Source organism: Hyperoodon ampullatus (genome assembly GCF_949752795.1).
Source record: "Hyperoodon ampullatus genome assembly, chromosome: 10".
NCBI classification, from domain to species: Eukaryota; Metazoa; Chordata; class Mammalia; order Artiodactyla; family Ziphiidae; genus Hyperoodon; species Hyperoodon ampullatus.
In genome coordinates, this window is record NC_136923.1 from 40755391 (window position 1) to 40770021 (window position 14631).

General features: G+C 41.4%; 1 protein-coding gene across 1 annotated transcript in view; it reads left to right on the forward strand.

Annotated features, from left to right (window-relative positions):
- Positions 1–14631, forward strand: part of MAP4 (microtubule associated protein 4) — a gene marked incomplete at its 5' end in the record, with an annotated part of 111314 nt that overhangs the window by 51839 nt on the left and 44844 nt on the right. The window contains 5 exon segments of the mRNA XM_079712600.1: positions 195–317; positions 7340–7453; positions 10475–10609; positions 11171–12202; positions 12901–13023. Of these exon segments, the coding sequence (XP_079568726.1) occupies positions 195–317; positions 7340–7453; positions 10475–10609; positions 11171–12202; positions 12901–13023 (1527 nt within the window).

Below are 14631 nucleotides of genomic sequence, written 5' to 3' on the forward strand. Positions count from 1 at the left end.
AAATGTTAAACATAGAATTGCTGTATCACCTAGCAGTTCAACTGCTGAGCATATATACCCAATAGAATTGAAAACGTATGTCCACACAAAAACCTGTACTTGAATGTTCATAGCAGCATCATTTACAAAAGCCAAAAATAATCAGATGTCAACAGTGGTACCTTATAACTTTTGTTTCCTGTTTCTATTTGAAGGGTCTCCAACTGAATTCCTTGAAGAGAAAATGGCCTACCAGGGATATCAGAACAGCCAGAACTGGCCAGAAAATACAAACTTTTGCTTTGAACCCGAGCAAGTGGTGAATCCTATCCAGACTGGTAAGTGCAAGGCTTGCTTGTGACTGCTGAATGTGAACTATGACATAAACATGGAAAAGCCACAATCACCACTGTTTAAGCTGTTTTCCAAAGCAACTGCAACATTTTATATTCCCACCAGTAAATGAGATAAAACATTTCAGCCTAAATATAGCTTGTAAAGCACAACCAAGGTATAATTATTTCCCCTGAACATTTAGTTGACCCTTTCTCCTCTCTATTTATCCCTTCTTCTGAGGCAGGTACCCCTTCAAAACCTGTTTTGAGTAAAAAGCTGAAATTCATATTCATTGAGGACTAAACGATCAATAGTACCTTAGAACCTTAGTTCTTCCAAAAGGCATTATTATAGCACTAATAGCACCATTTGTCAAATGCCTATTTTGTGCCAGGCACAGTACTAGAGCCTCAATATACATATTATCTGCGTTTCTTACCTAACTCTGCCAAGTATATATTATCCTCATTTGACAAAAAAAAGAAAACTAAAACTTATACCCAATTTGTATAAAATTCAAACTAATTTATAGAGACAAAAAAAGCCTACCTGTAGTTGCCTAGAGCTGGAAGTGGTGGGAGGGACGGACTGCAGAAGCACCTCAAAGCAGTAGTCGATACCTCCACGCCAGAGTTAATCAGATTGAGAGCTCAAGTTATTTGTTTCCACTTATATATGGTTTCTTTTTTGCTATCTAACTTATAAGGTGCCCATAACTGGTTCCAGATGATCTAGTGCTTGATGTTCTGTACCACTCTCCAGTCATTGGCTGTCCCAGATATACGTAATTTTTGAAGAAAGCTTTAATGAGATGTAATTCACATACCATACAATTCACCTATTTAAAATGTACAATTGAGTGGATTTTAGTATATTTACATATATGTACACCCATCACCAGAGTCCATTTTAGAATATTTTTTGTCACCTCATAAAGAAACTTAGTACTCCTTAGATTTCACCCCCATCTCCTTATCCACCCCAGCCCTAAGCAACCACTAAATCTACTTTCTGTCTCTATAAATTTACCTATTCAGGACATTTTGTATGAATGGAATCATCATGTTAATATGTGGTCTTTTGTGACTGGCTTTTTTCATTTGGCCCAGTGTTTTCAAGGTACATGCTTTTTTTGGCATGGATTAGAACTTCATTCTTTAAATGGGCATGTAATATTTTGTATGGATACACTGCATTTTGTTTATTCATCAGTTGACGGACATTTGGGTTGGTCTCCCCCTTTTTTTTTCAAACTATTGTAAATAATGCTTTCTAAAGCATTTGTGTACAAGATTTTGTGTAGATGAAGGAATGTAACCTGGATTGGAATTGCTGATCATATGGTAACTCTGTTTAATCATTTAAGGAATTGCCAAGCTGTTTTCCAAAGCAACTGCAACATTTTATATTCCCACCAGTAACGTATGAGGTTTGTAATCACTACATCCTTGACAACACTTGTTTTCCCTTTTTAAACAACTGTAGCTAACCTAATGGGTGTGAAATGGTATCTTGTGGTGATTTTGATTTGCATTTTCCTAATGGCTGATGATGTTGATTATCTTTTTATCTTTTCATATGCTTATTGGCTATTTGTATATCTTCCTTGGAGAAATGTGTATTCAGATCCTTTGACCATTTTCTAATTGGTTGATCTTTTTGTTGTGCTGTAAGAATTCTTTATATATTCCATATACTAGATGCTTATCAGATTTATGATTGCAAATATTTTCTCCCATTTTGTGGGTTGTCTTCTGATTTTCTTGGTAGTGTCCTTGGAGCACAAAAGTTTTTAATAATTAATTAAATTCATTTATTTTTGGCTGCGTTGGGTCTTTGTTGCTGCACATGGGCCTTCTCCAGCTGCGGCAAGCGGGGGCTGCTCCTCGCTGTGGTGCGGAGGCCTCTCATTGCGGTGGCTTCTCCCGTTGCGGAGCACGGGCTCCAGGTGCACGGGCCTCAGCAGGTGTGGCACGTGGGCTCAGTAGTTGTGGCGCATGGGCTCAGCTGCTCCGCGGGACATGGGATTCTCCCGGACCAGGGCTCCAACCCATGTCCCCTGCATCGGCAGGCGGATTCTCAACCACTGAGCCAGCAGGGAAGCCCAGTTTTTAATTTTGATGATGTCCAGTTTATCTAGTTTTTCTTTTGTTGCTCAAGCTTTGGTGTCATATATAAGATTCCATCGCCAAATCTGATGTCATGAAGATTTATCCTTATGTTTTCTTCTAAAAATTTTATATAGTTTTAGCTCTTATATTGAGGTCTTTGATCCACTGTGGGTTAATTTTTGTGTATGGTGAAAGGTGTAGGGGTCCAGCTTCATTGTTCTTCATGTGGATATCCAGTTGTCCCAGCTCCATTTTTTGAAAAGTCTATTCTTTCCTCATTGAATTGTCTTGGCATCCTTGTTGAAAATTTGTTGACCATAGATATACAGTTTTGTTTCTCAGCTCTTAGTTTTGTTCCATTGTTCTGTATGTCTGTCCTTATGCCAGTACTACACTGTCAGGGTTACTGTTGGCTTTGTGGTAAGTTTTGCAATTGGGTAGTATGAGTCTACTTACTTTTTTTTTTTTTTTTTTTTTTTTTTTGTGGTACACGGGCTTCTCACTGTTGTGGCCTCTCCCGTTGTGGAGCACAGGCTCCAGACGCACAGGCTCAGTGGCCATGGCTCATGGGCCCAGCCGCTCTGTGGCATGTGGGATCCTCCCAGACCGGGGCACAAACCCGCATCCCCTGCATTGGCAGGCGAACTCTCAACCACTGCGCCACCAGGGAAGCCCGAGTCTACCTACTTTGGTCTTCTTTTTGATGATTGTTTTGGCTATTTTGTATCCTTTGCAATTCCATATTAATTTTAGAGTCAGCTTGTGAATTTCTGTAAAGAAATCAGCTGGGGGACTTCTCTGTGGCGCAGTGGTTAAGAACCTGTCTGGCAATTCAGGGGACATGGGTTCGATCCCTGGTCTGGGAAGATCCCACATGCCATGGAGGACTAAGCCTGTGCACCACAATTATTGAGCCTGCGCTCTGGAGCCCGTGAGCCACAACTACTGAGCCCTACAACTACTGAGCCCTCGTGCCACAACTACTGAAGCCCACACACCTAGAGCCTGTGCTCTGCAAAAGAGAAGCCACCACAATGAGAAGCCTGCGAACCACTGCAAAGAGTAGACCCCGCTCGCCGCAACTAGAGAAAACCCGCATGCAGCAACGAAGACCCAATGCAGCCAAAAATAAATAAATACATTAATTAATTAAAAGAAAAATAAATCAGCTGGGATTTTTGATAGGAATTTTGTTAAATCTGTAGATCAATCTGGGGAGTTTTGCCATCTCAACAATATTAAGTCTTCCAATCCTTAAACTTAGAATGTTTTTCCATGTGTTTATATCTTACTTCTTTCAGCAATATTTTTGTAGTTTTCAGAGTGTAAGTTTTATACTCCCTTTTGTAAAATTTATTCCTAATATTTTATTCTTCTTTATTCTTATGAATGAAATTGTTTTCTTAATTTCATTTTCAGATTGTTCTGAATCTGAATTGGTTTTTGTATATTGATCTTGTATCTTCCAACCTTGCTGAACTCATTAGTTCTAATGGTATTTTAGTTGATTCCATAGGATTTTCTGCATATAAGATCATGTCCTCTACAATAAAGTTTTACTTCTTCCTTTCTAATCAGGCTGCCTTTTTTTTCTTGTCCTTGCTTAATTGTCCTGACTAGAACCTTCAGTACAATGTTAAATAGAAGTGGCAAGAGCAGACTTCCTTGTTTGTTCCTGGTCTTAGTTAGGGAAAAACATCCAGTCTTTTACCATTAAGCATGGTCTTAGCTGTGCGGTTTTTGTTGATGTCGTTCATGAGATTAAGGAAAATGCCTTCTATTCCTAATTTGTTGAGTGTTTGATTTATCGTGAAAGGGTGTTGGATTTTGCCAAGTGATTTTTCTGCATCTGTTGATGATCATGTGGTTTTATTTTTTAATTCTGTTGTTATGTATGTATTCCATTAATTGATTTTTGGATGTTAAACCAATGTTGCATTCCTGAGATGGATCCCATTTGGTCATGGTATATAATGAGTTTTATATGCTGGCACATATGTAAACATTTGTTGAGGATTTTTCCATCCATGTTCAGAAAAGATACTGGTCAGTAGTTTTACTTTCTTGAGATGTCTTTGTCTAGTTTTATATTGGTCTCATACAATGAGTTGGGAAGTATCCTCCTCTCTTTCATATTTTTGGAAGTGTTTGTGAAGAACTCATTTTCATGCTTCTTTAAATGTTTGGTAGATTTCATCAGGGAAGCCATCTCAGCCAGGGCGTTTCTTTGTGAGTAGTTTTTAATTACTAATTCAGGGCGATGGCTCCAGTGATCCCCACCTCCTAGTAGTCACACCCTTGTGTAGTCACCTTCCACATTGTACCATGCTTGGGCTATGTGACCAATAGAATAGATGGCAGAAATAATGGTATGCCATTTCTAAGATTAGATTACAAAAGACACTACAGTTTCTGTCTTGGTCACACTGGGTTTACTCACCCTGGCGATAGCTGCTGCTGTGGAGAGGCACACGTGGGGAGGAACAGAAGCCTCCAGTTAACAGCCATGTAAGTAAGCCATCATCATGTAGGCAGGTTCTCCAGCCCCAGTCAAGTCTCCAAATGATCGCAGCCCTGGACAGTGCCTTCACTGCAGCCTTGTGAGAAACTGTAGTGGAGGTGGGGAAGAAACAAATTCTGGGAGACTTTTTTTTTTCATTTTATTTATTTATTTTTTGGCTGTGTTGGGTCTTCGTTGCCGCACACGGGCTTTCTCTAGTTGCGGCGAGCGGGGGCTACTCTTCGTTGCGGTGTGCGGGCTTCTCATTGCGGTGGCTTCTCTTGTTGCGGAGCTCAGGCTTCAGTAGTTGTGGCATGCGGGCTCAGTAGTTGTGGCTCGTGGGCTCTAGAGCGCAGGCTCAGTAGTTGTGGCGCACAGGCTTAGTTGCTCCGTGGCATGTAGGATCTTCCTGGACCAGGGCTCGAACCTGTGTCCCCTGCATTGGCAGGCAGATTCTTATCCACTGCACCACCAGGGAAGCCCCCTGGGGGACATTTTGAAGGTCAAGTCAGCTGGATTTCCTGACGACTTGGATGTGGTGTATGAAAGAGAGAAATCAAGGATGACTCCAGGGTTTTGGACCAAAAAGATAGAATGCCATCAGAGATGGGAAGACTGTAGGAGGAGTGATTGGGGAAACAGGTTACATTTTGGCTTTATTTTATACATTAAGTGTTGGCAGTTTGATACAGAAGTCAGGAAATAAAGGGAGAGGTTGAGATGACTGGAGATACAAATTTGAGTGTCATCATCTTATAGATGGAATCTTAAACTGTGAGATGGATGAGATCACTAAGAGAGGGAATGTATGTAGGTAGAAAAAGAAAAGGTCTTCCTCTGTCCTGCAACCACTCAGTTCTTTAGTGCTCAGATTAAGTATTTGTCAAGTGAAGACCTTCCTTGACTTGAACTAAAGTATATCCATCTCCTAAATGTTTTCAACCCTGATCTTGTACATCTTTGGGTTTTTAGAGCACACAGGGTCTGCCATATCATATGCACCTAGTAAAATAGTAATGAATAAATCACAGAACTTTGTAGAAATCTTTGATTTTTACATGTGATTTAGCATTCTTCCCCTCCTAATGTGCGAACCATACAACAGTTATTCTCATTGCTGGTTTAAGTGTCCTGTTTTCCTTCAGCAGAAGTGTGAGAGGCAGAGCAAGTAGCAGGTACCCCAAACCAAGTTAAGACTGGGGAGAATGAAGCTTTCTAATCTGTCTAGATTCTAGCTCCTCTGCTGTTCTGAAGCAGCAGCACTGGGGCCTCCTCCAGCCCCAGCAGTTTCTCAGTTTCCTTTCTGCTCGTTCATATTCTGCAGTGCCACGCTCTCCCCTAAGCCTGAAATCCCTTACTAGAAGAGGGAGGGGCAGCTGCCTCAGAGCCACAGGAATGAACATTCACTTAAAGCCTGGACTTCAGTGCAGCTGCCTCTGACAGTGGAAGTGCCTAAAGGGAATTAGCATTCCCTGAGAAACTAGTTAGAAATGCAGATTCTTAGGGCCCAGCAGTGGGTTTTTATAAGCTTTCACGCTAATTCAGATGTGTGTTGCATTTCAAGATGGCCTCCTTGGAGAGCAGAATTCTTGCTTGGCCTGAATGGCTTTGCTCTTTTTTCATGTAAGAAGGTACAGAGTTTACCTGATGTTTTCAGTGCCTTTACTCATGCCAACTCCTGAGTCTAGAGTTCATTCTTTCCAGGTGCCAGCAGTTCACCTTGTCTCATTCAGACAGGTTTTTTTTTTTTTTTTTTTTTTTTTTGCGGTACGTGGGCCTCTCACTGTTGTGGCCTCTCCCGGTACGGAGCACAGGCTCTGGACGCGCAGACTCAGCGGCCATGGCTCACGGGCCCAGCCGCTCCGTGGCATGTGGGATCTTCCCGGACCAAGGCACAAACCCGCGTCCCCTGCATCGGCAGGCGGACTCTCAACCACTGCGCCACCAGGGAAGCCCTCAGACAGCTTTTGAAATGCAGTTTTCTTCATGCTCTCCACAGGAGGTGAAAATGTCTCTTTTACTTGTTCTGTGTTTTTTTTTTTTTTTAATAACCTAAAATGAATGTCTGCTCTGTAAATACATATTGAAAGTTTAATTATATTTGTACTCTCACCTCCTAATATATTATAGACTGGAGCATTAGTTGTAGTTTTAGTTTTATGTATTTGTTGGCTGTCTGATTTAGATAATTAAATCTTAGAGAATATGAGATTATGTATTTTTAACCTGTCACAAATGAATTAATGAATATTTGATTCCCTACCACATTCAGTCACATATTATCTCAACATATTTAACTCACTGTTGACGACACACATGTAGCTAATCAGTATTCATCAGAGGATAATAAGGAATGATAATCTTTCTAGTTGTGTTCATTGGGAATGAGTTTTAAATTCCTTCTTTATTCCAGATCCCTTTAAGATGCACCATGATGACAGCCTGGAAGATTTGCTCTTTCTCCCCAGTGGAACAACCAGTGCTTCAGCATCTGCAGAACAAAATGATCCCCTGAAAGACAGTTATGGTATGACTTCTCCAGCTGGATTTATTTCTTAACTCCATCAATTAATTTGGCTTTTCACCCATCACCTTTGAAGTGAATCACTAGGCAAAGTCATGTTTAGGGGCTCTGGCTCTGACAAGGCTCCTTCTAGATTAGTCACAGAGAATTCACAGTTGGGCTGCTCAGGGTCAGCTCACCTCCTCTCATGGGATCTTGAATCCTATATCCTAGGGCCAGGTTCTGTCTCCACATTTTTATTAGTTCATGGCCTTCCGCAAGTTATGTCCTCCCTAAACTTTGGTTTCTTTATAAAATGGGGCCACCACTTGTTCTTACCTTAAAGATGTGGTGTTGATGAAATAAAATTTATGTAAAAGTACTTCGCATAGTTTCTGGTACATGGTAAACTAAACGTTAAACAGATCTTAGTTATCAATTAGTAGTTTCCTCATTCCTGGTTTTGTATAACTTGACATGAATGTGGCCAAGGTACTGTAGGGCAGGCAAAACTTTACTTCTACCCATCTTTGGTGTTCAGTTGAGACTCTATAGACAGGTTAATAAGAAAAAAAACAAATAGTTTATTAACGCATGCAACATACATCACATGGGAGGAAAGTAACTCAAAGGTGTAGCTTAGAAATTCAGTTTGGGACTTCCCTGGTGGCACAGTGGTTGAGAATCCGCCTGCCAATGCAGGGGACATGGGTTCGAGCCCTGGTCTGGGAAGATCCCACATGCCGCGGAGGAGCTAAGCCCTTGCGCCAGAATCACTGACCCTGCGCTCTAGAGCCTGCGAGCCACAACTACTGAGCCCGTGTGCCACAACTACTGAAGCCCACGGGCCTAGAGCTCATGCTTCACAAGGAAAAGCCGGCGCACCTCAACGAAGAGTAGCCTCTGCTCGCTGCAACTAGAGAAAGTCCGTGTGCAGCAACGAAGACCCAACACAGTCAAAAATATATAAATAAAAAAACAAAATAAATAAATTTATTTAATGAAAGAAATTCAGTTTGTGTAGCATCCTCAACAAAGAATATTAAATTTGTAGAGAAATGACAGGATAAAGGAAAGCAATTTTATACTTCCAAGAGTCATACTTCGGGAAGGTAAGTATATGGGAGGGAACTAATGGAGTCAGGTTTGTTTGCATATTCCTTTGGTGCCCTGTCTGGCCTGATAAGTGTCTCTTGCCAGTGAAAGGAAAATTTATGTCCTGCCTTTAGGCAGAAAGGGAGGAGCTTTTTCTCAATTTGCTGTTTGCTTAATTGCCTTCAGCTCAAAATTTTTATGTCAAAGGGGCATATTTTGGGGTAACATGTTCTGGTTTCCTTCAGTACCCATCATCAGTAAGTCCCACTTCAAATAATGCATATAATTTTGTATTTGTAAAGATCCTGGCTAGTAGTTATATGTTTCACTTATGCTTTTCTTTGGCCTGATGATCTCTTGCAAGAGGGATGTTAAATGAGTTGACTTTGATGCTATCCATCTAGTCTCCTGATTTGATTTTGGCTTTGACTCCTGTTTTTTCAGCTCACTACCTAGGCAGTCACTTAGTTGCACTGACTTCTTTCTTTACAGCATCTTTCTTCTCTTCCTTTGTGCTCCCTCTGCTTTACCCCAGTGCAAGCCCCTATCACTTCATACCTAGACCACCTCAGTAGTCACCTATCAGGCTTCCTGCTCCCCTTTAAAATTAAATCTGAATATACCTGATCATCTGACTCCCTGTTTTGTATTCATTGTCTCATTTTTATGTTTAAGACCTTAAGACAGCACCCCCCCCACACACACTTTTTTGTCTTTAAATTCTCTGGTTTTCTGGATTCTTTCTTCTACTGTTTGTTCTAATCCCATTTTCCCTCTCTGGTATACAAGATCTGTTTGAATCAGACTAATCTCATAGTGCCAGAAACATTCTTGTCCTGTTGGCATCCTCGTTCTTTTCTTTGCTCAGTGAGCTCTCCATCCTTGAAATTGACTACTCTCTCCTTTCTTCCTGCTCTTGCTTCTTCTCTGAAGCCTTCTGTGACTGTGCTGGTCTCATGGTTCTTTTGAAATTCTTACAGCATTTAGTCCATACTACACAGTTTACCTTATTTGATATATGTCTGTCTTGCCTCTCTACTAAATTGTAATAATCTTGATGGCAAGGACCAGGCGATACTAAATCCCATGTGATATTAGGTCTGGCAGAGGACAGCATAATAATAATGCTTTTACATCTGTCTAGTTCTTAATAATTTACAAAGCATTTTCACAAAAGTGTCTTCTAATGTTGGAAAGGGTTGTATGTTAATCTCACTGTACAGATGAGGAAACTGATTCACTGTCCCTTACTGTATGTTACATTCTATCAGTTGTGATGTAGGAGCAAGAGCTCTCCTTTGCTATTTTTTATTTATTTTTTTTTAAATATCTTTATTGGAGTATAATTGCTTTACAATGGTGTGTTAGTTTCTGCTTTATAACAAAGTGAATCAGCTATACAAATACATATATCCCCATATCTCCTCCCTCTTGCGTCTCCCTCCCACCCTCCCTATTCTTTGGTGTTTTTGAATCTTTGTAAAACATTGTAGAAGGTGGCCAGTCAATGTCAATCAGCAGCGCAACAGCCTAACAATTAACCAAAACCTGGAGAATGTCAGCGGTTTTTACTTCAAAACTTTCTTGCTTTGTTTCTTGTTGGTCCTTTTGGCCTATGTCTTTTTTTTTTTTTTTTTTTTTTTTTTTTTTTTGCAGTACGCGGGCCTCTCACTGCCGTGGCCTCTCCCGCTGCGGAGCACAGGCTCCAGACGCACAGGCTCAGCGGCCATGGCTCACGGGCCCAGCCACTCCGCGGCATGTGGGATCCTCCCGGAATGGGGCACGAACCCGTGTCCCCCGCATCGGCAGACGGACCCTCAACTACTGCGCCACCAGGGAAGCCCTGGCCTATGTCTTTATGGCAATATATAAAGCTGGTTTTAAATATCAAATGTCTTTTTTCCCCAGTGTTGACTGAGTCTGAAAAATGTATTTGTGTTTCAATATTAGGTGTGTTTCCCTGTGACACATTTGCTCCTGCAGCTGTTGTTCCTCAGGGGTGGTCTGTGGAAGCTCCAAACCCTCCACGTTCAGAATCCTTCATTTCCCCTGAGGCCATTACACAGCCTTTGCAGCCTACAGCAGGTACATTATTAGGATCCCTGTTTATCACTTAATAGTTACAGTATCAATAATCAATATAAAGCATCAGACATTTTTGAGCCTTGTGCAGCAGTATAGGCAGGTAGAATTTTCACAACTGTCACAGATGTTTCTAAACTTAAATTACTGATTTCAAAGCTGGAGGAATTAAGTTGTAGTTGAAATATAACACTTAGGGCCAATGGGCAAAGACAATCCCTCTGTAATTCAGGGCAGATTTAGAACTCTGGGGGGTTTTCTTGATATCCCACAGGTTCCCTTCCTGACACTAATTGTGTACCTGTGTTGGTTTTTTGGACCTGTGTTTTTTTCTCTCCTTTGCCTTTCCTCCTCCACTCTTTGTTCTGCCAGTATTCTATTCTTCTAAGTATCAGGACTGTCGAAGAGTAGGCACAAATGCATTAAGTGGACAGCTTTTTAGTTATGTTTAGGATGTTATGGTCACAAAAGCCAGATACTCTCATGCCCTAAGAAAGTAAGTTTTGAATGAAGAGCTATGAGCAGACAATGATGGATCCTAAATGTCCAATTTATTTCCCTTAGAGCCTGCTGAGGAGGTAGAAATGGCATCAGCAGAAGAGAGAGCACCAGCAAAAGCATTGGAAATGATGATGGGACTGAAGCCTGCTAACATGGCACCATCTCGAGAGTCAGAGATGGTCCTGGCCAAGGATGTGGCACCAGCCACAGAAACAGAGGTGGCATTGCCTAAAGACACGGAACCACCTACCGAACCAGATGTGGCCCTGGCCAAGGACATGGAATCATCCATCGAACCAGATATGGCCTTAGTAAAGGACGTGGTACTACCCCTAGAAACAGAGGCAACCCCAGTTAAGGACAATGTGTTGCCCACAGAAACAAATGTGTCTTTGGCCAAGGACATGGTACTGCCCACAGAAACAGAGGTAACCCCAGCCAAGGACATACTACTGTTCAGAGAAACAGAGAGGACACCACCTGTAAAAATGGATTTGGCCCCAGCTGAGGGCATGATACCACCTACAGACCGAGAGATGGCCCCACCCAAGGGTGTAGAATCACTTTCAGAAATAGAGGCGCCACTGGATGAGGACGTTGTGTCATCCACAGAAATATCCTCAGCCAAGGAGGTAGCCCTGTCCTCAGAAACAGAGGTGGCCCTGACTGGGGATATGGTACTACCCCCAGAAACAGAGGTGGCCCTAGTCAAGGACATGGCTGCACCTCCAGAAACAGAAGTCACCCCAGTCAAGGACATGGCTCCACCCCCAGAAGTAGAGATGGCCCTGAGCAAGGACGTGGCTCCACCTCAAGAAACAGAGGTGGCCCTGGGCAAGCACATGGTTTCATCTCCAGAAACAGAGATGGCCCTGGGCAAGAATGTGGCTCTACCCCTACAAACGGATGTGACCCTGGCCAACAATGTGGCTCCAGCCAAGGATGTTGCAGCATCCTCAGAAGCAGAGGTGGCACCAGTTCCTGTTAAGGACGTGGAAACTGCACGGACACAGGAAGAAACAAGTGAGGATTCCCAGTTAGAATCTCTCCAGGATGAAGGACAGTCAGCTGTACCTCCTCTCATGATTTCAGCAGGTATGGGCTTACACTTACTTGCAGTATTTGTCTACAAGGGTGTAATCTCCAGAAGGGTAAGGGACAAACGTCATGCCAGGTAAAATAAAGACAGTCAGTCACACTGTACTTCGTAAGTCTATACACATTCCTGCTCCCCTAAACAGTTCTTTCTCACCTTTACCCTCCTCCAACCGCCAACACCTTCTCCATCCTTGTTCTGTGCTCATCTTCCTGTTTTTCTTATAGATGATTGAAGCAATAAAAGAGAACATTCACAAACTTCCACTCGCTCATCTACCTAACTACTTGTATCTTTATCCATAGACTCTGCCTTCCCTCCTGTTGCCATCAGCAAACAGTCCCTGCTCCTAGTCATGAGGGGCAGCATCTTTGTCTTGCACTAGATCCCGTCTTCTCTTGTCTGCTTACACACATTGCCCTGGCCATTCTCTTTTCTTGCCTCTCACCATGTTTTTCCCCCTTTACATTGGATCATTCCCACCACCATAAAAACATTTGTTATTTTTCCCTTCTTTTAAAAAAAAAACCCAACCCTCCCAACTCCCCCTTCCAAATGCCACTCCATTTCTCTCCTGCCCTCATAGGAGCGTCCCTCATTCCTCAAAAACTGTGTCCGTTTCCAATTTCCGGAAGGTGGAGAAGTAGCTGAAATGGTGCTTCTCTGAAACCTGTGTGGTTTTTACTTTTACCTTTAGAAGCAGTCACAGCCATGGGCCAAAAGCACAACTTGCCAACAGATGAGGATTCTGTGCCAGAGGAACTAGAGCAAAAGAAACCGTTCAGTAGTCAACCTTCTGAACTTCCTTCAGAGACCTCAGGTATGTCAGGAAAACCAGGTGGCCTGTTTGAAAACGCTTAAACTGGGAAAGATGGGGAGATGGTGGAAGACATTGTTCCTGGTTATAAGGTGGTGATCAGCAGGACCGTTTACGAAGACAGCTCTCTTTCTTAAACAGATTTCAGTGAGCTTTATACATTTTTGATGGTAAGCCAGAAGCACGTGCACGTGATTATCAACTTAGTGATTCTCTGCCTCCTTTTCTGTGATTGTGGTGAGATCGTGAACTTGAGGGCAGGGACCAAGATTTACTACACTTGGAATCTCTACTGCTTTGAACACTGTCTAGCACCAAGTGGGAGCTAAATAAATGTATGATTTTTAAAATGTTGTTTTAGTGACTCAACATATCATTAAAGATTTCTCAAGTCCTTATTGTGTATACACCATGCTAAGGCACACAGATACTTAGGCCTGGGTCCTGGTCCTTTTCTAGCCTGCATAGTGAGAGAAGTTCCCAGGCGTGAACTCTGAAACCAAAGATTTATATAATAATTGAATTAAATAGTATTAGAAATGGCACCAAATAGCTGCTGATTAATTGCCAAGTTAAATGTTATAAATGCTGTGGGTTGCTAAAGCCTAGCAATTTTTCAGGAAAAAAAAAAATTGGCCTGAGGTATTAAGTAAAGGGTAGGATTTGGAGGACATTGGAGGGATAAAGATAAGGACAGAAGTCACTATTTGAGTATTTTAATATTCTGTGAGGTCATTTATTGCATCAAACTTGACAAGAGTTGTCCTAGACCTGCTCTCACCGGGTCTCTTTCCAGGATCTTGGATCCATACTGCATTCATTGACTTAGAGGCAGGAGGTTGGACTAATTGACTTCCTGAAACTTTTCCGAGGGTGCTCATCCTAATTGTTTTAATTCATTACCCTATACTTGGCATTATGTATATATCTCTGTCTTTTGGGAAGTACCTTTAGCAACAGAACATTGAAATCTAGTACATTTGTGTTTCAAAGTAGGAGGCTCTGGTTCTGAAATAATGTGACTTTTTCTCTGGACAAAATACTAATTCAGTATCTTTTCTTTCTTTTTTTTTAAAAAAGAAGTATAATTCTGTCCTTCTGGTCTGTTTAACAAGCAATCGGTATAATACTGATAAGTAATTAGTATAGTATTGGTGACAGACTCTTAGAATTGTAAAATCATACTCAATCAATTAATCAATGTCACCAAAAAGAGGAGCTTACCATCTTGTTACTATCCTGGGAATTATGTACTTATTAAAAATAATAACAAATATAAATAAGTATCAGAGGAGATTTATAGGCAGTAGGTGCTTATTATACAGATTAGAAGATCTCTGTTTGAATTTCTTTTATCAAGTTTCGAATATTTTGTAAATACATTTTGTAAAAAAAAAAGTCTTTACCCAAGATGATGATCTTTGATTTTTGTTAAATATTTACTAATCCCAGTTAAGAGTGAGAAATGTTTTGGAAAAAAACTGTTTTCCTAAATGAATCGGTATGTGGGTTGGTGAAAATAGACTACTTAAATGAGTCACTAAATGGACACTTTCTTAAAGAAACAATAACAAGGGGTTTTCTGTTTGGAATTTTGGCCAACTTCATGTA